General features: G+C 41.8%; 3 protein-coding genes and 1 long non-coding RNA gene across 16 annotated transcripts; 1 reads left to right on the top strand and 3 right to left on the bottom strand.

Annotated features, from left to right (window-relative positions):
* Positions 1-181: 181 nt before the first annotated feature.
* mcmdc2 (minichromosome maintenance domain containing 2) lies at positions 182-15,120 on the top strand. Of its 8 annotated transcripts, XR_015110856.1 has the most exons (16): positions 183-346; positions 459-589; positions 693-752; positions 1,031-1,226; positions 1,332-1,454; positions 1,561-1,662; positions 3,486-3,614; positions 5,976-6,213; positions 6,328-6,533; positions 6,630-6,796; positions 7,076-7,258; positions 7,331-7,470; positions 7,936-8,045; positions 8,349-8,540; positions 12,795-12,844; positions 13,054-15,119. XR_015110856.1 is itself a non-coding variant. In XM_086191186.1 (15 exons), exons 1-14 carry the CDS (start codon positions 250-252, stop codon positions 8,513-8,515), a joined length of 2,049 nt encoding a protein of 682 aa, XP_086047312.1. In that variant the 5' UTR covers positions 183-249; the 3' UTR covers positions 8,516-8,540; positions 12,795-15,120. The 8 variants fall into 8 exon arrangements, 7 of the variants coding, with proteins under 7 accessions (XP_086047317.1, XP_086047312.1, XP_086047313.1 ...); XM_086191186.1 differs by having other exon boundaries at positions 12,795-15,120; XM_086191187.1 differs by lacking the exons at positions 12,795-12,844; positions 13,054-15,119 and adding an exon at positions 9,654-10,999.
* LOC147241685 (uncharacterized) lies at positions 8,672-11,956 on the bottom strand. The gene is made up of 7 exons (XR_015110862.1): positions 11,243-11,956; positions 10,145-10,295; positions 9,971-10,027; positions 9,698-9,757; positions 9,146-9,193; positions 8,885-8,930; positions 8,672-8,795 (listed from the first exon to the last, which is right to left on the bottom strand). It is a non-coding gene; the product is annotated as an uncharacterized LOC147241685 (long non-coding RNA).
* tcf24 (transcription factor 24) lies at positions 12,732-13,386 on the bottom strand. Its single transcript, XM_086191194.1, has 2 exons — positions 12,961-13,386; positions 12,732-12,842 (listed from the first exon to the last, which is right to left on the bottom strand). Exons 1-2 carry the CDS (start codon positions 13,360-13,362, stop codon positions 12,732-12,734), a joined length of 513 nt encoding a protein of 170 aa, XP_086047320.1. The 5' UTR covers positions 13,363-13,386.
* Positions 13,267-22,414, bottom strand: ppp1r42 (protein phosphatase 1, regulatory subunit 42). 6 transcript variants are annotated; one of them, XR_015110859.1, is made up of 11 exons: positions 22,286-22,414; positions 21,469-21,525; positions 21,119-21,286; positions 20,386-20,552; positions 20,174-20,312; positions 18,898-19,014; positions 17,259-17,376; positions 17,039-17,146; positions 16,639-16,735; positions 13,544-13,614; positions 13,267-13,405 (listed from the first exon to the last, which is right to left on the bottom strand). XR_015110859.1 is itself a non-coding variant. In XM_086191193.1 (9 exons), the coding sequence occupies exons 3-8, from the start codon at positions 21,248-21,250 to the stop codon at positions 17,046-17,048; spliced, it is 774 nt and encodes a 257-aa protein (XP_086047319.1). In that variant the 5' UTR covers positions 21,251-21,286; positions 21,469-21,525; positions 22,286-22,414; the 3' UTR covers positions 15,384-16,735; positions 17,039-17,045. The 6 variants fall into 6 exon arrangements, 1 of the variants encoding a protein (XP_086047319.1); XR_015110861.1 differs by lacking the exons at positions 13,267-13,405; positions 13,544-13,614 and adding exons at positions 14,771-15,199; positions 15,327-15,369; XR_015110858.1 differs by lacking the exon at positions 21,469-21,525 and having other exon boundaries at positions 22,286-22,410.
* Positions 22,415-23,238: the final 824 nt, after the last annotated feature.

Here is a 23,238-nt window from a genome sequence, read left to right as displayed (position 1 = left end):
GAAAATAATTCAGAATATTTTTTATGAAATGATATGACAGGATAATTTCTAAAACAATAAAGGTTCTTGATTATTGAGTACAGTATTTGCATACATTTCCTTATAACATTTCTAGCCACCCCTTGATCCCGCGGGTGGCCCAGGTTTTGTTTCCATGGTGACAGACTAGCATACAGCATCAACATAAGCTAGCTAGTGTATGTACAGTCTAACGTTAGCTAAGGAGCTCATGAGCGCTACTGAGAGGAAATGGCAGACATTTTTTCATTAAAAGAGTCCATTCTCATCTACCTAGACCGAAGTGGTGCCCTTCAGAAACTTGTCGAGGACTGCAAACAATTCAACGGTACCATGAGTTTGTTTCGAAGAAGCACAATCCTCCGGCTGAAGTCACACTTTGTAAACTTTATGAAAGCCCAGTTTAACTCTACTGAGAGGCACGCGCTCCTTCTTTTCAGAACCCCAACACAACGTGGCCGTGTACAGGTTTTGTATCAACGTGAATCCCTCAGACGTGATAGAGATGGATCCAGAATTGGGTGACTGTGTATTACATGACCCCTTGACAGCAACAGCGTTGTTTCAGTCTGTAAGTGACGTGTGTGTGTGTGTGTATGGAGAGAGAGAGAGAGAGAGAGTGTGTGTAAATTTGTACTGTAACATTTGCCACATTTCCCTAATTCGCTTTTCAGGTTTGCTTTGTGGCCATAAAGACACTTTCTCTTGTGGAAAAAATACACACAGCGAATCAGGTTTGTGTAAACTGAGGCTATTTCCAATTTATTGAACCTTTTCCCAGCAGCCATACTGACAGGTGCATTCTGACAACTAGAGGTCGATGTCATTAGAACAGGATCATTATTAGTTGGATAACCTGTGTTTACCTTGATGCTTGGCAAAATGGCTCCTGTGAGAAAGGTCCAGTCAATATCCTTAAGTGCATGCACGAGTGCATGCACCTAACTGAACCTGGATTATCAACTCTGTTCAGGAATAATGTCTTATCTGTTGTTGTTTTTTTCCTTTTTAGGTGAATGTAATTTTAAAGCTGACACACCTGCCTCCATTCCCCAATTACACATTGGACCTTTGTAGTTTTCCGCGAGGATATGGCTCCATGAGGCCTGTCCTCATGGAAGGCTTAGTCACTGCAATGACGAGGGTCACTAAATACACTCAGGGGGCCCGCTTCCTCTGCATTGATGATGACTGCCCTTGCTCTACAGGTACTGCAGGGAAGGCATTCACTTTCAGACTTAGCCAGTGGTTCTATGAGTGCATATAACATGTTAAATATTGAGCTTATTAGATATCCCTAATGCTTGCCTCAGGATTCCATCATATCCGGGTCCATGCGCCCGGTGCCACAGAGTCAGCTACCATGAGGAACGACTTCATCTGCATGCTCTGCAGCTCCCCACTGAAAGAAGATGTGAAGTTCAGAGTTTTAGGAGGTGAGGAGAAAGTGTCTGAAGTCTGACTTAATTGAAATGAATGACTGGGCTCAAGAGGTTTACAGCAAAAAGTGTAATTTGTGTTTGTGTGTCTTTGTGGAGACAGACAAACAGCTGGTGGAGCTGATCCACATCGGAGCACTTGATGCTCTCAGAGCCTGCCAGCAAAGCTCTCTCAGATATCAATCAGTCACATTATTTCTCAGAGGTAGGTGTACAGCATCACTCTAAGACAAGTCTAAACCCTTGTTCTATTAGTATGTCCCTGATGACAGTATGAATTGGCCAGAAGGTTGAGTGATTTAAATTGAAGATGTCCCAATCAAGTTTTTCTGATCAGACGTTTAAAATTTGTTATCTGTTAATACTGAGTCCTGATCCGATACTTGTATTTTCCTGGTTAATGCAGTTGCACAAGGCCACTTTACATTACTGTTTATTTAATCAATCTAATATTTATGCCTTGTAAATGAAAAAGTCTACGTTAAGAAAAAAAAAGTATTTTCAAGAATAAATACGGGATCTTTCTGTGTGAGTCTGCATGTTCTCCCTGTTCCTGTGTGGGTTCTCTCTGGTACTCCAGCTTCCTCCCACAGTCCAAAGACATCAAGAGGGGACGAGGCTGATTGATACTCTAAATTGACTGTAGGTGTGACTGTGAGTGTGAATGGTTGTCTGTCTCTATGTGTTGGCCCTGTGATGGACTGGTGACCTGTCCAGGGTGAACCCCGCCTCTCGCCTGAAGGTTGAAGGCTGCTGGGATAGACTCTAACTTAAATGTATTTAACTGCCACCATTTGAAGCCACATAATTGAGACATTTAGACATGTATTGCAACACGTCAAAAATGACAACACCACCACCTCTCATCCTTTGTCTCAATCAGAACTTGAATCAGTTTGTTTTTCTTGCCATCTTTGAATGTATTTTGCCTGCTGCAAACACAAGAAGAACTTATTGCTTTACTCTGTTTTCTCTGTGAGATCCACACAGGCCAGACAACAGCTCACTTGCTTAGCACAGTGAATCATGGATGAGCAGGTTTGCATACATCCGCCAAGTGCAATCAAGTAGGAGATTAGTGAATTGTTTCTGGACAAATCAAAATGCAAAGCCTTATTTGGCAACCTTCAACACATGTATGCTGACACTTTCCATGCTGTAACATTCAGTGTGCTAAGCTAAGCAGGTGGTCTCTAGCTGGAGAAAGCAATTATCTTTTCTTCTTTTTTTTTGGCTCTGGGGATGAGGGCAAATTAGTGTTTCCTAAAATGTTGTTGTGTTCTTTTAAGATTTGCTTAGGAGCCCTTGAACATTTGGGACCAGCCGATGGGACTAAGAGGGCTCAGTCCTGGGGCATTTGTTGTGTACAGCATAGAAATCAGTGCTTTTTTGGGTCAAATGGTTCTATTGTCATTTGTAAGTCAAAGGGCATTCTGTGAATTAAAACCCTATATATTGAAGCGGGTTTTGTTTGTTTGCAAAATGTTATTCTCATCCGTTATATTCACTCCTTGGCCTGAATAATGTTCTTTTAATGGCTTGTATTTACACACAGTCAGATGCATCTGGGCTTGTCATTAATATTCTCCGGCTTTCTAAATGAGGCTCACTTTAAAACACAAACTTAGCAGAGAAAATTCAAATAAATACATTTTTGTGCAGTGAGCTACACTGTGTGCCTCATGGTGGGATATTAAGTGTTTCTGTCCCCTCTAATAACATTGTCCAGCCAGTGCCCCCGAGAGTTTAGCAAAACTCAGCACCAGGATTAACATATTCTGTTGACCCAGTCTTGGGCAGGAATTTAATACTCCAGGTTCCCGTTACTAAACATATATGTTAATAAGTGCAGGGAACACTCATTAGTCGACTCTGCGACTCACACACAGAGAAATCTTTGTTCTGAGGGCCTTGCTCTGTTTCTCTTGGCAGCCATTTGTAGGTGGCATGCATGTTTCTTCAATAATCACCAGGCAATGGAGGGCAGCTCTTTTGAGTGTTATTGCTTTGTTTGTCTTCTTCACACAGATGAGGTTTGTAACTCGATGAGAATTGGTGGACTCTACAGGGTGCTGGGCATACCTGCGCATGTGCACCAGTGGCCAAATATTACCTGGAGTGTTGAGGCAAATAGCATCCAACCATGGGAGCCAGAGTGTAAGGGAACATGTTAAATCCTCTCTCAGATTGAGATAAAGCCCAACTACAGGCTTACTAATAGTTACAGTGGGGATCGAAAGTTTGGGCACCCCAGGTAAACATTTGTATTATTGTGCATAAAGAAGCCAAGGAAAGATGGAAACATCTCCAAAAGGCATTCAATTACAGATGAGACATTCTTATAATATGTCAAAAAAAGTTAGGTTTTATTTCCATCATTTACACTTTCAAAATAACAGAAAACAAAATAATGGCATTGCAAAAGTTTGGGCACCCTGCAGAGTTAATACCTTGTACTGCCCCCTTTGGCAAGTATCACAGCTTGTAAACACTTTTTGTAGTCAGCCAAGAGTCTTTCAATTCTTGTTTGAGATATCTTCGCCCATTCTCCCTTACAAAAAAGTCTTCCAGTTCTTTGAGATTTCCGGGCTGTCTGTCACGCACTGCTCTTTTAAGGTCTATCCATAGATTTTCAATTATGTTGAGGTCAGGAGACTGAGAAGGCCATGGCAGAACCTTCAGTTTACACCTCTTGATGTAATCCATTGTGGATTTTGAGGTGTGTTTAGGATCATTATCCATTTGTAGAAGCCATCCTCTCTTCAGCTTCAGCTTTTTTGCAGATGGCATCAAGTTAGCATCCAAAATTGGCTGAAATTTAATTGAATCCATTTTTCCTTAAACTCGTGAAATGTTCCCTGTGCCACTGGCTGCAATACAACCGCAAAGCATGATTGATCCACCCCCATGCTTAACAGTTGGACAGAGGTTCTTTTCATTAATCTGTGCCCTTTCTTCTCCAAACGTACCTTTGCTCATTCCGGCCAAAAAGTTCTTTTTTAACCTCATCGGTTACAGAACTTGTTTCCAAAATGCATCAGGCTTGTCTATATGTTCATTTGCAAACTTCAAACACTGATTTTTGTGGTGAGGATGTAGAAGAGGTTTTCTTCTGATGACTCTTCCATGAAGACCATATTTGTACAAGTATCTCTTTATAGTGGAATAGTGTACCACAATTCCAGTGTCTGCTAGATCTTTCTGGACGGATCGTGCAGTCAAACTTGGGTTTTGACTTGCTTTTCTCACAATCCTGCGAGCTGTTCTGTCAGATATTTTTCTTGGTCTTCCAGATCTTGCTTTAACTTCCACTGTTCCTGATGACTGCCATTTCTTAATTGCATTCTGAACAGAGGATTACGTTCACGTTCAATGTTCTAGACTACTGGTTAGCACGCATGGTGCTGATTGTTGGGGCAAGGACAGGTGAGTCTGGGCATTTAAAACCTTTGAGATTGACATCACCTGGTCTTTCCAAACGATGATTGTGAACAATCCATGGCACTGTCAGCTCTCAGCTTTCCAAAGGGGGCAGTACAAGGTATTAACTCTGCAGGGTGCCCAAACTTTTGCAATGCCATTATTTTGTTTTCTGTTATTTTGAAAGTGTAAATGATGGAAATAAAATCTTTTTTTTTTTTTTTTTACATACTATAAGAATGTCTCATTTGTAATTGAATGCCTTTTGGAGATGTTTCCATCTTTCCTTGGCTTCTTTATGCACAATAATACAAGTGTTTACCTGGGGTGCCCAAACTTTCAATCCCCACTGTAAAGAAACCTGCTGACTTTTTGGGAAGCATGCTCATTTGTTGTCCAACCCAGGGCCAGACAAGATGATTGATACCCTTCTCTCCTCAGAAGGTGCAGCAGGATACTGAGACCCAAAAATGACAAGCTGACCACTTGTTAGCTTAGTGCAATGAAGTAGTGAGTAGGAAGTGTTTGTGTACCTCCATCAAAAGTCACCAAGTACTCTTTTCTACAAATTAGCCTTGTATACATTAAAAGAGCTACATTTGTCATTAAATAACAATTTTAAATTGAGATTTATTGTAATTTTAGAATCAGATACATAGCCCGCTCTTCTCTCCTGACTGGGTGCGGTAGTTTGAAGCAGCTTCTCATGGCCACAATTTTTAAGAGAGGATGATTACTTCTGGATAAATCTAAATCCTCAGCCTTATCTCTTTGAAGTAGTATACAAATAGGAGGAACTGCAGGTTTTGGAATCTAAGCGGACAAGATAGACGTATGCTAACCTACCCATCCACTACCATTCATTGCACTAAGCTAACATGCAATCAGCCAGTCAGTATGGATCAGCTGCCCTATGTAGCACAGAGGAGAGAAAGATATCTGTCTTCTTGTCTGGTACTGGGGAGTATGGCTTATTAGCATATTTTCTAAAAGGTTTACCCTTTAACAATAACCCTTGACATAGTACACTCTCATCATCATTTTCATTTTGTATTCTGCATATAAAAAATCTACCATGTTTCAAACTTCTGCCTACAGATCCTCATAAAATCAGCTCCAACTTCCAGGAGCTGTTGAAGACCACTGCTGGTTCTCCCTGGAGGTTCTCTGCCATTGTTGCTCACTGTTTCGGCTTGGACATCGCTCCTCCTGGCCTCTTCAACACCTTAAAGCTGGGCTTGTTGCTCAGCTTGGTGCAATCCAGAGAGGATACAAAAAACACTTTTCACAGTTTGGATGTCCTTGTCGTTACCACTGACACTCTCATAGTAGACAGGTAAAATGATCGTGATTACCCGGTGGACATGTTTGATAGTAGGGAGCTTTGTCTATTTTGAATGGATTATATATCTGAACCCAGATCAGAAAATACTGCCTGTTTGTGTTCCAGACTCTTGACGTACAGCTTGAGCTTGGCATGTCGTGGAGTCAGGCATCAGGCCTCAGGAGAAATGTTTGCCTCTCTGTCCCGGGACGAGCATGGTGCAGGCACTGCTAATATCCATGCTGGCTCCGCCTTGTTGGCCTCTGGAGGTGTTTGCATGCTGGGAGATTTGAGCTATTACAAAAGGGACAAACTAGACGCCATTCAGTCAGGTAGCATACCAGACAGGTTTGGATGAATTACTTCATAGTGTATAAATAACTCATAATTTCTGCCAGCTAGAATGTTGATTTGCTTCCCTCTGTCAGTTCTGGAGAGCCGCACAGTGTCTGTGTTCATCCCAGGGAAGAAGTATGGTGAGGATGTGGATCAGCAGCTGTCCTTCCCTGTCCCTTGCAGCTTCTGGGCCCAAACAAATTCTGCTGGTAGCTATCAGCGGTCTGGAAGGGCAGATAATGCTGTGCTTGGAACAGCAGTGAGTTCTGTCTCAACATTGTGGGCGACTACTTTTGTACAGGCCACTTAAAATGTGATCTGGATGGATAGAATGTTAAATATGTAAGGAATCAGAACATACAGTAACAGAAATGTCCTTGTCTCATCAAGAAAAGAAGAAATAGACAAATAATTTGTAACACTCCAGTGCAGTAGAACCCTTGAGAATAATCATGTCTTCTCTTTTGAAAGGAGGACAATGAACATAAATACTTTAGATCTCTAGACTACACACTCTTAAACCACTCTTCTTCATGAGCAGGAAATGGGTCCTGTGCCAATCCAACTGGCTGATACTTTTGGCCTGCTTATTCAATGTCGGGATAATGCAGGAGAGCAGGCCTTGCTAGCCCAAACTGTCCACACCCTCCAGCAGGCGGTACAGCTCGGAAAACCCCTCTACCCCTCCTGTGTGGACTTCTCAACCCAGGACTACAAGGAGGTTAGCAAATATATTCCGCGTTAACAGCTCTGACCTGTAATTGCACCTTCGGTACTAAATCCTGTCTTCTAGCTTGTAGCCCATGCACAAAGGCTGCAAGTGGAGCTTAGTCCTGGAGCACAGAGGATGATCCATGGTTACTACATGGCCAGCCGCAGGGTTCGATCACAGAGTCAGGGAATCAAGATGTCTGTGGCGTCAGTCAAACTGTTGTAAGTCATCAATAGTTTAAATCAGGGGTGGGCAATCATGTGCCATGGAGCCACAGAATAGTGTTAATCAGTGGAATCACCTGTTAAAGTGTTTGGTTGGAAGGAAAACCTGCATGCACACGGCCCTCCATGGCACATGATTGCCCACTCCTGGTTTAAATGTTACAGTCTCTGTGACCCAGGACTTTGAGCTAATATCACAGTAGTCCACCAGATGGCGCCATGGAAACCTGTGCCCTCAGATGACTATTTCTCATCTATTTGACAAATGTTTATAAATCTTTTTAAGTGTGGTGTCACATTTTATGTGCAACCAAATTTATGAAAATAAATGTTTGTGTAAGAGCGTTGACAAAAGTTCCTTTAAACTTTCAGTCTCCTTCCCGCAATTTTGCCGATATTTCATCTTGCGAATAAAAAAAGGATCTACTGTTCTGGCAGTGATCCCTTTCATGTTTGTCACAGGATCTCTTTAGCTGAGGCCCACTGCAAGTTGTGCCTCAGAGCAAGAGTGCTGGAGGAAGACGCCGTGATTGCAGTGCTCCTTTGTGAAAACTCTGTCACTCTCAAACACGGTAAGCTTTAAATCACAGCCCCCTCCTTCTCTGCAAATACATTAATTCAATGAATAAGAAATCAGTTTATATCAGTTACATAATTTACATGCAATTAAATGCAATTGTCTATAATACATCTACTGCTGCATATGAAACACCTGAGAAATGTTAAGTCTAGTTAAGGACTACTTAATCATTTGTGGGTTTTAATAGAGTAAAAACAGCTTCATGCTTTCAGAGGAAATTTTTCATGACCATTACCTAAACCTTACTGTAATAGTTTTGTTTTGTTTTCTGATGGATGCCCCCCTCTTCCCACAGGGGCATCTGCCCTCATTATTCCACCTGATGCAATATTTCCCTGTGAACTGAGTGATGTAAAGGACTTGCTCAGGAGAGATGCAGCCCTGGATGAACTTCACCAGAACATCCTCCGCTTCATCTATGCCTATGCACCAGGAGCAGATGCTTACATCACGGAGCAGTAGATGCATGGATATGCTTCAAACACAGGTAAGCAGCACAGTCCTGACCCTACATCCCCTTAGCTCAATGAGTGTCTTCAGTTCGTGGGCTGGTAAACCTGTATTAAACAGCATATTTTAAACACATTTGGTGATAGTTGGATGACAGAAAAACTTAAATTCACAAAGATATGCAGGGTCACATTTACACAAAATTAGTTTATTATGAAAAGTTGTATATTTCCATGTGGAGAATTTCCATCACACTAATCTGGCAGATGGTGGCCCGGCACATCTAGCAACACTGTAAAAGATAACACACTGGGATCAATCTCATACTATTAACCTTCAATAATAAGTGATGACATCATACATGTTGATCAAGACACGTACTGTTTAAGTGCAGCTCCTCCCCTCATGGCCAGGTTAATCAGTCTTCCTTAAAAAAAACAAAAAACAACCAGGAATCAGTTTGTATGACAATACGGTGATTTGAAGAGATTCTACAACTCCGACGTAAATTCAGTTAGTCACAATCTCAGCAGCCCATTATGGTCTGATGGGTAAACGGCGAAAAGTGAACTCATCATTACTACTCTGAGATTAATGCCATCAAGTGAGCAGGCCAGTTGGGATGACAAACACTTCACTTACTGCGATCAGATGATGCCAGTACCACTTGTTCCTGCTGCTTCCGCTCATCTGTAGATCCAAAGGAAATAGACTCACTTTAAACCTCCGTCGGTAGGGTTACAAACAAATCAAGACAATTCCCGTCAACATGAGAATCCTTTGTGTCGCTCATTGGCAGATCTACAGCTGGCAATTCAGTAGTCACAATCTCACCACTCAGGTGTCTGATGGGTAAACGGCGAAAAGGTGAACTCATCACTACTCCAGCAGCAAGACTTGCCTGTGTTTACAACTAATAAATGGATCCAAAAGTCTGAGATCAGACAAGCATTCCTGAGCCTTCCAGACAAAACCACAGATAGGAAATCATTTTAACTTGCTTGAAATTGTAGCCAAACTTTAACAGGTTGAGGTGGCAAAAAAATTGATAACTTTACACCTTGATAGTTTATTGATCTGAGACCACTGCAAACAAAGTTTAAGTTTAACCTTGATTCTTATCTCCATAACCTTCCATCACCCCAAAAAGAGTTTAACTGCTCAGGTACACACGAAAGTGAAAAACTCACCTACACTGACCAGCACAAGATGACAACTGGAGCTTTCCCAATGAGCACTGGACAACATGTGGAGCTGATGGAGGAAAAAGGACACAGTGAGATTCTTTTAATCTTGCATGCTATTACATAATTGTTAACGAGTACTTCTCAATGTTACGCTGGTGATTCAGTTGGTCACAGTTTCACCACCTTTTTGTCTGATGGGTAAACGGCAAAAATGTAAACTCATCACTATTCCAGCGACGGCAAAACTATAAGAGCACAACCAAAGAGACAAAGCACTCACCATCAGGTCCACACGTCGAAGACACGGCAGCCATAGTTTATAGCCACGCCCTCACATCTGAAATGAAGCAGAAAACTGAGTACACCTCCACCACTTAGCATAACTTTAGTATCAAAGTGATCCTGCAATTATGTGATTCATTGATAATATTAACAGGACAATGACGAGACCTACTGTTCCTCCATTGTAGTGTTCCAATATAGGATCAGTTTGATCACTTGGTAGCTCAGGCAGCTCCAGAGGTCCATCATCTGTCAGGCTCTACCGGTCACACCTCATTGTGTGTACAGGCTGCTGTTGGAGTTGGCCATCTTCATTGGCACTGCTGGAAAAAAAGACCATTTTCACTAAAATGCATCTAAAAATGCAGGTAAACTTGCTCTTGCTCTGTACTGTCATTTACACTTTCCCCAAATCTTTCAGCCAATTATTTGTGATCTATTGATTTTTGGCTGGTATGAATAAGATGTACTGACGGAAAAGCCAATATGGTGAGGACATTTGACTGATCACCAAAAGGTCAGAGAGTACAATCTAACACAGCTTGGGAGCACGACTGGCATAGCAGGGCTGAGGACGGGTTCAACAGCAGGTCACGACCTCTGCCATGGCCTTACGTCCTCGGAGGGGAGCATGGAGCCTCTTCCCAGTTAAATAATGGGAGAGGGCAAGTCCCTGATCAGCGACTCTTGTGCTAACCCCTGGACAAAACCACACATGATCAGTGCTGAAAGAAACCCAATGACACCGAGGGTGTTTCTACCCTTTCAACTGTCTGCAGGAATGATTTATTGCGTCACCTTAGGGATAAGAAGTGTCTTTAGAGACGTTCAGCAAAGAAACCTGTGCGTCACATTATTATACTACATTGAACTTGGATTGTTTTCTTCAAGATTAGCTCGAGGAGTTTGTTGACAAAGCTCATTAATATGCATTTGAATTCACACGCAAATTTCATTCATGGCAAATACTTGCTACAATACTGTAAAGACCTGACACCACGTTCTTACTAAATCTCAGGTGAATCAATTAGTAGTACAGTGCACGACTTCGTCACCGATCACATACACACATACATATATACATATATATATATATATATATATATATAATAAATCTGGATAGGATTCAAGTTGTGAGCAGCGCTCCCTCTCCCACGTGGCCCGGATGCTAACTGTAAGCTAGCGTGCTATGACCAAGCTCCCAGAGCTAATGTGAAGTTAGCTCTGGGAGCTACAACACAACGGCGACACGCAATCACAGTTCGCTCACCGTTGCCCACATGGGTGTTGGCGGTCAATCATGAAGAAGTCATCATTATAGTCTGGCTGAAGTGAGTGGCAGAGCCGCTCCGCGAGCTGCAGTTCTTGCAGCGGGAGAGAGAGAGAGAGAGAGAGCGAGAGAGAGAGAGAGAGGATATCCGGTGGGACCAGCCCGTGGTTACTGCGTCGGTCAGCTGCGCACTGCAGCTCCTGAAGGGTTCAGATGAGCGACAACTGTCCGCGCCGGCTTCAAACCATTACGTTGTTCGTCCGTGTCGATCACAGCAGAAGACGTTTTCTCTTTCTTAATTCCTTTCTGTATAAATCTACCTATATCACAAATAATAATGATAAGATTAATCATTAAAACCAGATTGTTAAGAACCCGTGTGTGTCTATATATCTATATGTATACATGCATTTATTATTTTACTTCCAACCATGTTATTAATAAAATAAAAGAAAACCGACTGGTAGACATTTTCTAATTTATTTGATTTGTTCTTGCATTTATCAATATAAAAAAAAACTATCCTCTAATTACTACAAATGGCCTAAAAATGGCCGTAATAAAGACGTATATTGTAGGATTCATTGGCACAATCTGCCTCCTTTTTGCTCCAAGTAGCATTTTTTTCTTCCTGCGTTTAAGGTTTACTATCTTTATACTCGAGTCTGACGACTTCTCTTTTCTTCCTGCCTCCTGTACTCGTGCTGTCATTTTAATTTGACATTTTCTTGCAATTAAATGTGAGGCGATCGCTGCAACACAGGTGTATGCAATTGATTTAATTAAATCCTCCTCGTTGCGAGAGAAGCGGTAGAGAAGCGAGAGAGCAACGGAAACAGTCTAGACTAGCAAATATCTAAATGTGTAGTATCACATTATATACAGGACCGTCTGTGAATTGTCTTTAATTATTTGGCGTATTTGGTTGTTGTTGTTTTTTTTCTTCCTTTTTAAAGGTGCAGCCCGTGTTTTAGTACCCTTAAAACTCGTGAGACACGTTTGTTTTCACTCGAGTCTTTTATTCACAAACACATTTACAACCATGCATGTAAAAATAAAAGGGAACATGAGACGGGGAGCCACCATTGTTGACTCTCTGACAGACCACTTCACATGACAGATGTTAAGTTATTCACACATGCATTTAGTGCAAAGGTTTTCAACTGAAAGTGCACACTTCAAGCATGACGGACTCGTTAGCCCACGGAATTTCTACAAATATCATACCTGCATGGGACGTGTATGGAACTGCATAACGCAGCTAAGAGAGGATTAGCCAGAATAACAACATCATGTATGCTTTCTCACAATTCATACATTCAAAATTCAAGAAATATATTAATTTACAATGTCTTATATTGATAGATAGTAGAGGTCAAATCAGCTCAGGCTAATTTCTTCTACAGTCATAGCCTTGCTGCTGCTGCTGCTGCTGCTGCTGCTGCCTCCACTCATGCAAATAAAGTTTCATACTAACGACTGAGGATCGTTATTGGGATTTGGACGATGAAGGGCCTTGATTCTCTGATTCTGACGGATTTGTTGTGTTCAGGAACTGTCCGGAAGCTCCGACATACAGTCTGGACCGCATCGGCCATTTCTGTAAGAAGCACGTTATCTATTATTAGATTAAAAACATCTAGAACCACCAGAAAAGCTAAAACATTTGACATTAACAGTCAGACAATCAAAAACAATTTCGCAAAGAAAATGCTGACCTTGACAGGGTGCAGGTAGCCGTCACCCTTTAATGAGTGTAACGCCTCTGTGTGTTTTGTGTTCTCTCCCTCCTCCGTGCCTTCCTCCTGGAGTGTTCGAGTCAAATGGGCAATGTAAGTGGTGGCCAGTATCAACACGTCGAGTTTGGACAGCTTGGTATCCGGCGGCACGGATGGCAAAGTCCTTTGTAGCTCCAGGAACGCGTTTCTCAGGGTTTGCACCCGGCTCCTCTCCCGTGCTGCGTTTGCTGCTGCGGGCCGCCCTCTACCGCCGAGCCCGCCGGCCTGAAGCGCCCTGGCCCGGTGCAGCTCCCGCTGACGACCGTCCGGACTAGGACTGGAGCTCGGACTGGATGCAGGGCTGTCGTCCATCACTGCCCCGGGGCAATTACCGCTGTCCATCCGGAGCGTGTGTCTTCAAACCATCGAGGGGGCACCTACAAACCTGAAGAATTAAATAAGATAAATTATCCAAAAGCACCACCACACATTTAGTAGACTGTTATATCCACATATTGCACGTTTGATTTTAAGTCAATTTAAAATAAAAACACAAACGATTTTGTTCATTCTTTAACTTAACTTTTAAATTCTAGTTCTGCCATGTTTGCGCTGTTGTGTTAAACTCATTCAAGCATGTTGTCTGCTGCTGTCCTGCAAAAATAAACAACACATCCAATAACAACCAAAACCTGAAAATGTAAACCAGGCTAAAACACCTGACCTTATCTAGACTGCACCGTGTCATGTCAAACCATTCAGATTCAAGTCCCTACCAGGCGTGTTGCCAGTGCGTATAGATAGGAAAGTTCACCTCTGGTATTTCTCCAGGACGCTGTCATGAAAGGCGACATGTAGGCAACCCAAAGAAGAACTGTAAAGGAGAGGGTGAGTGTAGACCACTTCCAGTCCGCGTCCACCTAAGGGGATCCTTATAAACCGGCGTGCCTGGTGCATGCGCCCCTGTACGCGCACCCAACGCCTCACCTGTGTGCGTAAAAGTCCCAGGAGCCGAGTTAATTTATTGGTTACACTAAGTATTTCCCCCTGTTGTAATTAATCACTCTCTCCATAACACAGTGGAGAGAACTACTTTCCTCTTCGCTACCTTGTACTTCGGTCTGAGGGTAGCAGAGGTTGGTTTTCAGCGCCAGAGGCTGGACTGTGTTTAGCCTTAATGCGCTCGGCCACGTCCCGCTGTAATTGGCTGCGAACCCGACACTCTATTTTCTTTACGAGCCTATCAGAAAGTGGCAAGAATTTAGTCACAATCGCTCCTAAATATGCATCCAGAAACGCTTGTCTATCAAAGCGCTGCTTGCAGTAGACCATGACGACAAGCTGACATGTGTAAGATGAGATGCAAAACATATTTTACTAATTGCCAGCGTGTGTTGGATCGGAGCAGCTAATAAATAAAGTCCAGCGCTGCAATCAACAGGCAGGCATTGAGGAAATTCTTGCGAGGCTCGTAAATTAATCACTCTGATTTTTGAGGTGGATGTCGGCAAATTAATGAAAGGAATTATTCATAATATGTATATCCTCGGACTGTTCTTAATAAACATTGTTTTTGTAAGGATGAAGTAACAGTGTTGCTCCAGGCAACTCATTATAAGAGTAAAGGAAAGGTTAAGTAAGCTCGTTTCCCTAATTACCCGGCACCTTTTAGGGGTTACACACCCACGTGGCTCCTCATTCAAATATTTAGGAACAAGGATGACAATTCGTACTTTTACTGCATTTTATACAAATGATGGTCATTTATCACAGCTGAACAGTAAAAGCATGCGTTCTGCTGTTTATTCTGGACAATGTAAGAGTTGGGCAGAGGGATCATTTAGATTATGCCACTCAGCGTTTCTTTCAAGTGGATACAGAGAAATATTACACCACGGAATACAATTCAGTTATTAGATGAATTATACATGTGTTAATTTAATTACAAAGAAACCAGCTACAGAAATAAAGACAACATTTAATTGTTTTTACTGGTTCATCTCTTTCCTTTTTATTCAGTTACAAGACTGAAAAGAGCAAAATAGACAAAATAACAGAATCACAATGATATTACAGACATAAGTGTGGGGAAAAAAGGAGAGGGGAAATAAAGAGGAAACTGTGAAAAGAGAGACAACGCAAGGGTTTCTAGCTTGATACTGAGCAAGACACGAGGAGGGAAAGATGATGTGATCAGGACTTTAGAGTCTCACATGGGTCAAGGTGGGGAGGGTGGAGGCTGCATGGAGAAGATAATTAGTGCCAGAAAGAGATTCCACTGCAGCTGTGCAACATTTCATTTTTGCTCCCAGTTACTTGAACATTATGTTTAGAAATCCCTGAAAAACAAAAACAATGACAATCACCTGGGCGGTGGACGAAACCTGTCAGCTAATTCAGCACAAGTAGCTAAAAAAAGAAAAAGAGGAACAAATGTGAGCGTGAAGCTGTCGCAATGATTTGAGTGTACGTGTGTGTGTGTGTGTGTGTGTGTCTTGATAAGACTGAGGGCTATGAAATCTGTGGGAACATGAAAGTCACATTGGTATCTAAAAGAGAAAAGGACAAACAAAGAAACAAATTTGGGAGGTGTGCGAGTGAGGAATGGAAGGATTGGAATATGGAAGATTCTAGAATGAATTAAATATACAAAATTGGATTTTTAGTAGATGCAGTCGTTGAATTCCACTGCCAACAAATTGAGTCACTGATTTTATTTTGTGCGCGGTTAAGGACTTGTTTTTGCAGGGGTCATTGTAATACCTATGGCTCTGCGGTGTTGAGGCAGCGGGAAAGTAAAGACGTCAGGCAGACGAAGGATTTAACCCCCGAGTGCAGGACTATTGCAGTAACTGACTCGACCGCAGCTGTCGAAGTCACACTGAGTGACAATGACGGTTTTCTGTCCTGTCAAATATGTGCAAATTCAAAATAAACCAGTTTGGTTTTCTTCAAGCATCCAAATGACTGCAGACGCCTGAGTTGTCCCATTTCTGGGAAGATTAGGTTTTTGTGGTCTTTAAAACAAAATAGCATACAGTCCAGACTCTTCCTCTAATGCTGTACTCTCATGAAGTAGGATTAGGAGCACTAGGATCATCTTTAATATTTGTCTTAATACTATTTTGTTAGTTGTCGTCTCTCTCTCTCTCTCTCTCTCTCTCACAAACTCTCACTCTCTCACCCCGGCAGGTCAAGGCAGGTGGCCACCCACCTAGGACCCGGGTCTGCTCCAATGTTTCTGCCTGTTTTTTTTTTTTGGGGGGGTCAACAAATGCCTCTTCGTGAGAAAATCTAATTTAAATTAAAGAGCCTGATTCTATTTGGAATGTGTGATGAAATAGCACTTACATTGATTTGGGGCGATAAAAAATAAAATTGGCTTTTTAAGCTCATAATATTAATTGAAGCGTAACCTTATAAACACAAATAATAAACCAGTTTGTCATCAAATGAGGAAAAGAAACAGCCTGACGTAAAATGACTGATAAACACGTGTATTTATTCTATTCTCTTCTTCTGCGGGGAAATCTGAAATGAATCAGGATGCGCGATGGGGTCACACATTTTACATCATTTGTGTATTTGATCACATCTGATCTGAGAATTCATTTTCCACAGTTAATCGTTCGTTTGGTGAATGAGTCAGTGAAAGGTGTGGAGCAGGGTCCGAGTCACCTATGCTGGGTCAACATCTGCCTCCCTCACCACTGCACGTGAGTGTGCGCGTAGCTCTGGGATCAGGGACGTGGATCCTGATCGTGGATGAAATCATCTGAAATACAAACAATTTGCAACAAAACACACACACACGCACACACTCAAATTTAAATGAGCACACAAAACAGCAGAATACAGTCCAGAATGTTGTTTACCCAGAAGATATTGCCTTACAGTTAAATTTAGCTGAAAATGATAATAAAACAATGAAAGAAACAACTGATAACATTTTTTAAAAATTAAGGATTTTTTTAGTGAAAAAAATCCCTTATTATTAATTATAACAGTGATAAAGTAAGAAATAATATGACACATTAAAAATAATGTACGGAATTGCGTGAGGTGCTTGGGGACTGACTTTCAGGTTAATATGTGTGCAGGGTTTTCTTCTTGGCTTCTTTGAATGCTTTCTGGTTAGTAAGGAACTGTCTGGTCAACTCATTAATTTCTTTCCCATCGAGAACGTCTGTGAAAATAAAGACAACTGTAAAGACTCCTCAGTTTGTTTGAGAGGATAAACAGAGTTGTTGTTGTTGTTTTTTTTAAATGAGTCAGGAAGAAGGAGGGAAATGCTTCACCGAGGGTTTTGCAGGCTGGTATCAGACAGTCTCTGTACTTTCGTTTTTTACAAACAGGATTCCCTCTTAAATCCAACTGAAGTAGCCGAGGCCAGAAGCTGAACACGTCCTCCAACTCCTGAAAACACACAAAAACATCATCTTTAATGTAGTTTTGTTTCAAGTCCACTAAGTGACTAAACATATATGATGTTATAAAATGATTAAGAATCAGATCGGAGACCTAAAATCTTTTAAAAACATGATATTAGTGAATGGTTATGTGAAGCATGATGGAAAGTCCATAAACAACACATCAGTCTACTTTAATAAACAGTGTCGCCGGTGTCATGTAACTACACGTTCTCTCCCGGGGGCCATGTGAGGCTGGCTCCTCCAGCCAGTTGCCTGCAGTTGTATGTTTATCTAAAGGCACATTAATCCAAGCCTGGAAATATGAATACTCTCTGGACACGCTCTGATTGTTCATTGCCTTCCTGTCTTGGCCAAAGCGCTTCCACTTTTCTAGCTCGTGCTGCAATCAGTTCAGTGGGGACCCCTGAGCGCCCAAGCTTTGATAAATGATCGTGTCAGGGCCGTCACTCAGAGGGCCCTCACTGAAGAGCAGCCCAGCGCCAAATTACCCCCCACGCGGGGGAGCGGAGAACAGCAAAGGCGCACTACTCACTAAGCTTGGCTGAGTCTCTTGGCCGCACTAATGATGGGCCAGTTATGAACCTGTATTTGACCAGAGCTTCGATTCCTCCTCGTCCTCTCTGCCCCTGCACACAGCTAACGGCCTCCAAAGATGCTCCCCATTTGTCACCCGGGCTGACTGCCTGTCATAATCTATTTTAAAAAATCCATAATGTTTCCTCTGGATTCAGACCAAATGGTGCAGAAGAGGGGATTGATCCTTCGGAGGGCTGTCTTTGCTGAATCAATGGTGGCAGACGGGTTGTATAAATTATAGGAGATATCTGCACCAAAAAAAAAAAAAAAAAAGGCACGTGCACAGCAATTACCTGCTTCAAAAAGACAGTCACTGGCGTTAAGAAAGTACAGCTCTGGCGATGTCATCTATTATCGAGTGCTTTCCAAGTGTCATATACAGCCGGGAGAAAGACGGATTAAACCAATGAGCTTCTCAATCAGTTCAAAAAAGAAAAAAATATCCAGTATGAAAAAGCTGGATGGTGAGTTTAAACTAAGAGCTCGATACAGACATTAAGCGCTGTTTCAAGTATCAAACACAAGCTTCTAAGGCCGAGAGAGAGAAAGAAAAAAAAAAACAGCCTCGCAAGGAAGGAGAGAAAGTTGTGCTTGTTTAAAGCTGTCAGCGAGAGAAACTCTCCGGGGAATAGCTTGCTGATTTGTTGAATAATTCTGTGAGTCATGCAGACTGGGAATGTATTGTGGGATTTGCAGGATTTGGTTCTTTAGAACCCTGCTCTCCATAACATTTCACACATCACTGCAGAGAGCCACAGAGCAACGCTAACACAATCAGCTAATATGACGACGGTATGTATTTTAATACGCCGTCGTGCATCATTGATGTGATGGGGTTCTGTTAATATTGAGTGAACAGTACAAAGCAGACAAAGCAGCTACATCTGTCATGCTGGGGCGGGGGGGGGGGGGGGGGATAAAACCTTACCTCCACATTGTGTAGTTTATTGTAAGCAGCAGAAAAATGCTGGATTTCCCGGAGTGCTGCCAGGTCCTGGATATCGTCTATGTTGTTCTTACTGATATTCAACACACAGAGAGATCCCTGGGAGGAGGATCCAGATTCATGCAGAGAAGAGTTCACTTTTAGGTTAATACAGGGACTTCAAACAATCCTCCAGTATATCAGAGAGGCTAAAGGAGACGATCCAACACACTGAAGGGTTTTTGTAGACGTGTGCGTGTTACTCTGTGCGTTTACACTGACATATAGCAGTGCTGCTCCGCGTGCCTCCCATAAACCTGCAAGTTAACGTAGCCTCTCTTCGATGAAGCAGCCTGTACGTCTGTGCTACGACAAACAGAGCAGATTGTTGCTAATTCTTCATCGGGGAACTCAAAAAAAAACCAAACAAAAAACACCAAGTTCCTCAACAAAGGAGTTTTTTTTCCTTTTTTTTTTAAATAGTCAAACTCAGTGTACAAAAAAAAAAAGTGTTTTAAATGGATTTGCTCCAAAATTCAATACCCAACGCAAAACACCTCCTCCAATTCAAGAAATCTGGCGTCAGAGTTCTTTTATTGCTGACAAACGCCACCCAAAATATCACCTCCGTACAGCTAAGAAGCAGGATCCCTACATTTTCCTGGGTTTGATGGATTTTTTCAGGGTTGATGCAGATTAATTGTCATCAAGGATGCAGATAACCAATATTTGGAATAGATGTGCAGTTGCAGTAAAACTGAAAGTCTTAAAGTCTAAAAGCAGAATATTGCAAACTCCAACACTAAACTTGTAGCAATATTCGCTTTGGTGGAATTGGATTTGCTCGAGTCTGCAGAGAGCAGCAGAACTGAAACCATACATTTAAAATGTATTTAATTTACTGGCTATCTATGAAGCTCAGATGGGAGTAGAGGAAAAAAACAAAAACATATTCTGTACTTTGCAAGATCAATCAGAAAAAATAAAATTTAAACGAACAGGCTGAGACCTTAAGTGTGTTTATCTAAGACCTTTTCTAGTAAACAAAGTAAACAGCTAACCGACTTGCTATAGTGGAGAAAGAGCAAGCCACAAAGGTCTCTATGACATCATCAAAACCAGCACAAGTGATGTAATGATGTGCTGCTTCGCTGACATTTAATTCACTTGGAAAATATCATTTCCAAGTGCAGACACCCAAGGAAATGATTGAGGAGGTGCGATCCTTCCCCCTCTTACATACTATTTTTGTTCTGAAAAGAATGAAAATAGGTCATACAGCGAGAGAGCGGAGTGTCCTGGGGTCAAGGAGCAGCTTCTCCCCTGGTGCCAGCCTCTGGCTCTCCAGATGAAGCTCCTTCAGCTCACTGAGCAGCTCTAAGCCCTCCACCACTGCGATCCTGTTCCCACTAAGATATCTACGGAGCACAAGCACATTTGTACGACTCCAAGTGACGACCCCACGCGTACAGCCGCCAATCGTCCACTTACAGTTTGGAGAGTTTCTGGAGATTAGAGAGATTATCTAGATGCGTGATGTCGTTGTTCTGCATGTACAAATGGGTGAGGTTGGAAGCAAAGCCGAGGTTGCAGATACGTGTGATCTGGTTGTCGTACAGGTAGAGAACGGAAAGGTTTCTGCACATGGAGAGGTCCCCCTGGAAATGGAAGGGACACAGGAGGCTTGTAAAAGGACAGGAAAAACGCCACAGAATTCAAGGGTACCTGCAGCTATTTGAAACATGTTTCCAAAATGCATTTTAATTCAAATGATTAATAACGTCAAAAATGATTGAAATCAATCATCCACCGCACTAGTCAAGGCAGATGGGCGATCAAGTCCCCTTCTCAACTTTAATTCCCTCCTGGGAGTTAAACTTGGGGGGAGAGGGCAGCATGGCTCAGAGGTGGGGTAGCTGTCTCGCAAGCAAAGTGTTGCTGGTTCGATCCTCACTTCCTTCGGCGACCACGTCCAAGTATCCTTGAGCAAGATACTGAGTCCCTAATTGCTCCTGATGGCCCTGTGACGGACTGGCGACCCGTCTAGGGTATCCAGCTTCTTACAATAAATTCACAAAATCTTTGCACATGTGACTGGCTCAAGCCAGTCCGAGGGTCTACTGTCTGAGATGACAGTCAGACAACCGAGATGATTTAGATATTTTGCTTAATATTCCAAAATGTTTTGTCCAAGTTGATGGGAGAAGGACCTGTGGCTACTTACAATATCCTTGATTTTCTGGTTGGACAGGTGGAGGTGGGTGAGGGTCCTGAGGTACTCTGGGAAGGAGAGGCCCCTTTTCTTTTTGTAGTTATCTTTAGATTTTTCAATCAGATCAACAGTCAGGCGTACCATGGCGGCTCCTCACAGACGCTGCCCCAGAGTTGTATTCTGGCAGAAATATGCAAATGAAGTGAAATATTCAGACCTCATCATGACAACAGAGGAACCCTGAATGACACCGTCTTAAATTATATTTTATAGAAGAATCACTCTGACGGTCAGGATTGTGATCTCAACAGGATGTTGCCATGTCAAAATGTTCAGGTTTAATGGTTGTTTTGACTTCTCACCATTTGACTTGATCAGAATTTGCAGAAATGTTCTTCTTATTCCACCTCTGGTATAAACTGTGAGATGAAAATCATAAGGACTGAGATCAAAGTCAGAGGTTACCAGGCAGGTTTTGCTAAATCGCACTATGCTCCTAAAAACAAGTGCCCTGCACAGGTAGTTACTAATTGAACATTATTTTAAAATATGTAATCGAGCAGAGATGAACTCAAACTAAAGCTAAAATCAAATTGTCATTTCACATTTAGACTGAAAAAAGAAAAAAACAACTTTTGGGGAAACTTGAAAGCCCAAAGGTTGGACAAAAATTCGACTGTTGTAATGAAGAGAAGTCAACTCCTCTAACTGGATACTTATGGGACTTGTTTAAAATCTTGATTTTAATTCTACTTTGCTAACATGAAACAGTTGGTACACTCAGTTAAAAAAAAAAAATTTTTTAAAAATGTTGGGGATGACAGCAGTTTTTCTTAGTGTAATCCCAGGACATCAGTTTGGGTTCGGAGGACAAAACGAGGAAATTAAGCAGAGCTGAAATGTGGAAAGCAGCCACGGTTAACTGGATTTACACACCCCTGCCCCCCTCCTCTCCAAGTCCTCCGAGACAGCAGTTTATCAATGTCAAACACAGAGTGACACTCGGCGAAAGAAAACCACTCATTCATCTACAGTGAGTTTTGATAAAAAGTCAAAGTTTGTGATGGAGCCACGCAGGCGCAGAACACTGGTGGCTGTACTTGCAGGAAGCTACAAGTGTGTCGTATTAGCACGGAGCACGGTGAAATGATTACACACGCGTGAAGTAAACATTCCTACCTGTCTTGTGCGGTAATAAATAAATCAATCAATAAATAAAATTATATCCCAGGTACAACGACTGCGGAGCAGTTACTCTACGAGTTTCTGGCAGCGTTGTTTAGAATGACCTACCTGTTGCCAAGGGAACCCAAGAAACAGTGCAGATTTAAAGCGGAAGTAAAAAAAAAAAAAAAAGTAGCACGCGTAGCGTTTGCATGGTTGAGTTCACGTCCAAATATTCATACGGACAGTAAAAATTCAGAAAGAATTCTAATAATTATTGTATTGCAACTACGCTTAATAAATGTCTGTATGATGCGATGTTGATTCACTGTAGTTTTACATGATGTATTTTTTTTTTATTCATATATATCTGCTTACTGTTTGAGTATTAACATTTCTTTCATTCTTCCTTGGATTCTTCTGCCTCCTTCCTATGGTTAACTTTTTAAAATGTTTTGGGATAATAGTACGTTTTCTAATAGTAATGCATATCTAACATGAATGTTGCACATAATTTTGTGTAAAATTAGCAAAAGGACATTTTACACACACAAAAACGCAAAAGCACATTGACGTACCCTGCTAGTTTTATGCCATCAATATTATTTACTTGCCTTCTCCTTCTCTGTGGTCAAGATGACTCTTTTCATAAATAATAGTCCATCTTTTCTGGAAACATGCCCAGTCAGAGCCCCCCCCAATTAGAGTTGTTAAATGGTAAAATAGTAAGGTTAAATACACCAGTAATAGTTTTTTTGGCTGCCCACTATTTGACTTGATCAGAATTTACATAAATGTTCTTATTCCACCTTTGGTCATGCATACAAATGTCCATCTGGTGATAATCACAATATTTACACATCCAATGAGTTCAATATGTTACACTGATTCTTAAGTCGCCATGAAAGACCAAACACCTCATGTAAGTGTTTTAGACGAGCATACTTGAAATTATTTCGCGGCTCTAT

Source organism: Aulostomus chinensis, chromosome 21 (assembly GCF_037954235.1).
Source record: "Aulostomus chinensis isolate RoL2024-O1b breed Wild chromosome 21, RoL_Achi_v1.0, whole genome shotgun sequence".
Lineage (NCBI taxonomy): Eukaryota > Metazoa > Chordata > Actinopteri > Syngnathiformes > Aulostomidae > Aulostomus > Aulostomus chinensis.
This window is presented reverse-complemented; position numbering and strand designations above follow the sequence as displayed.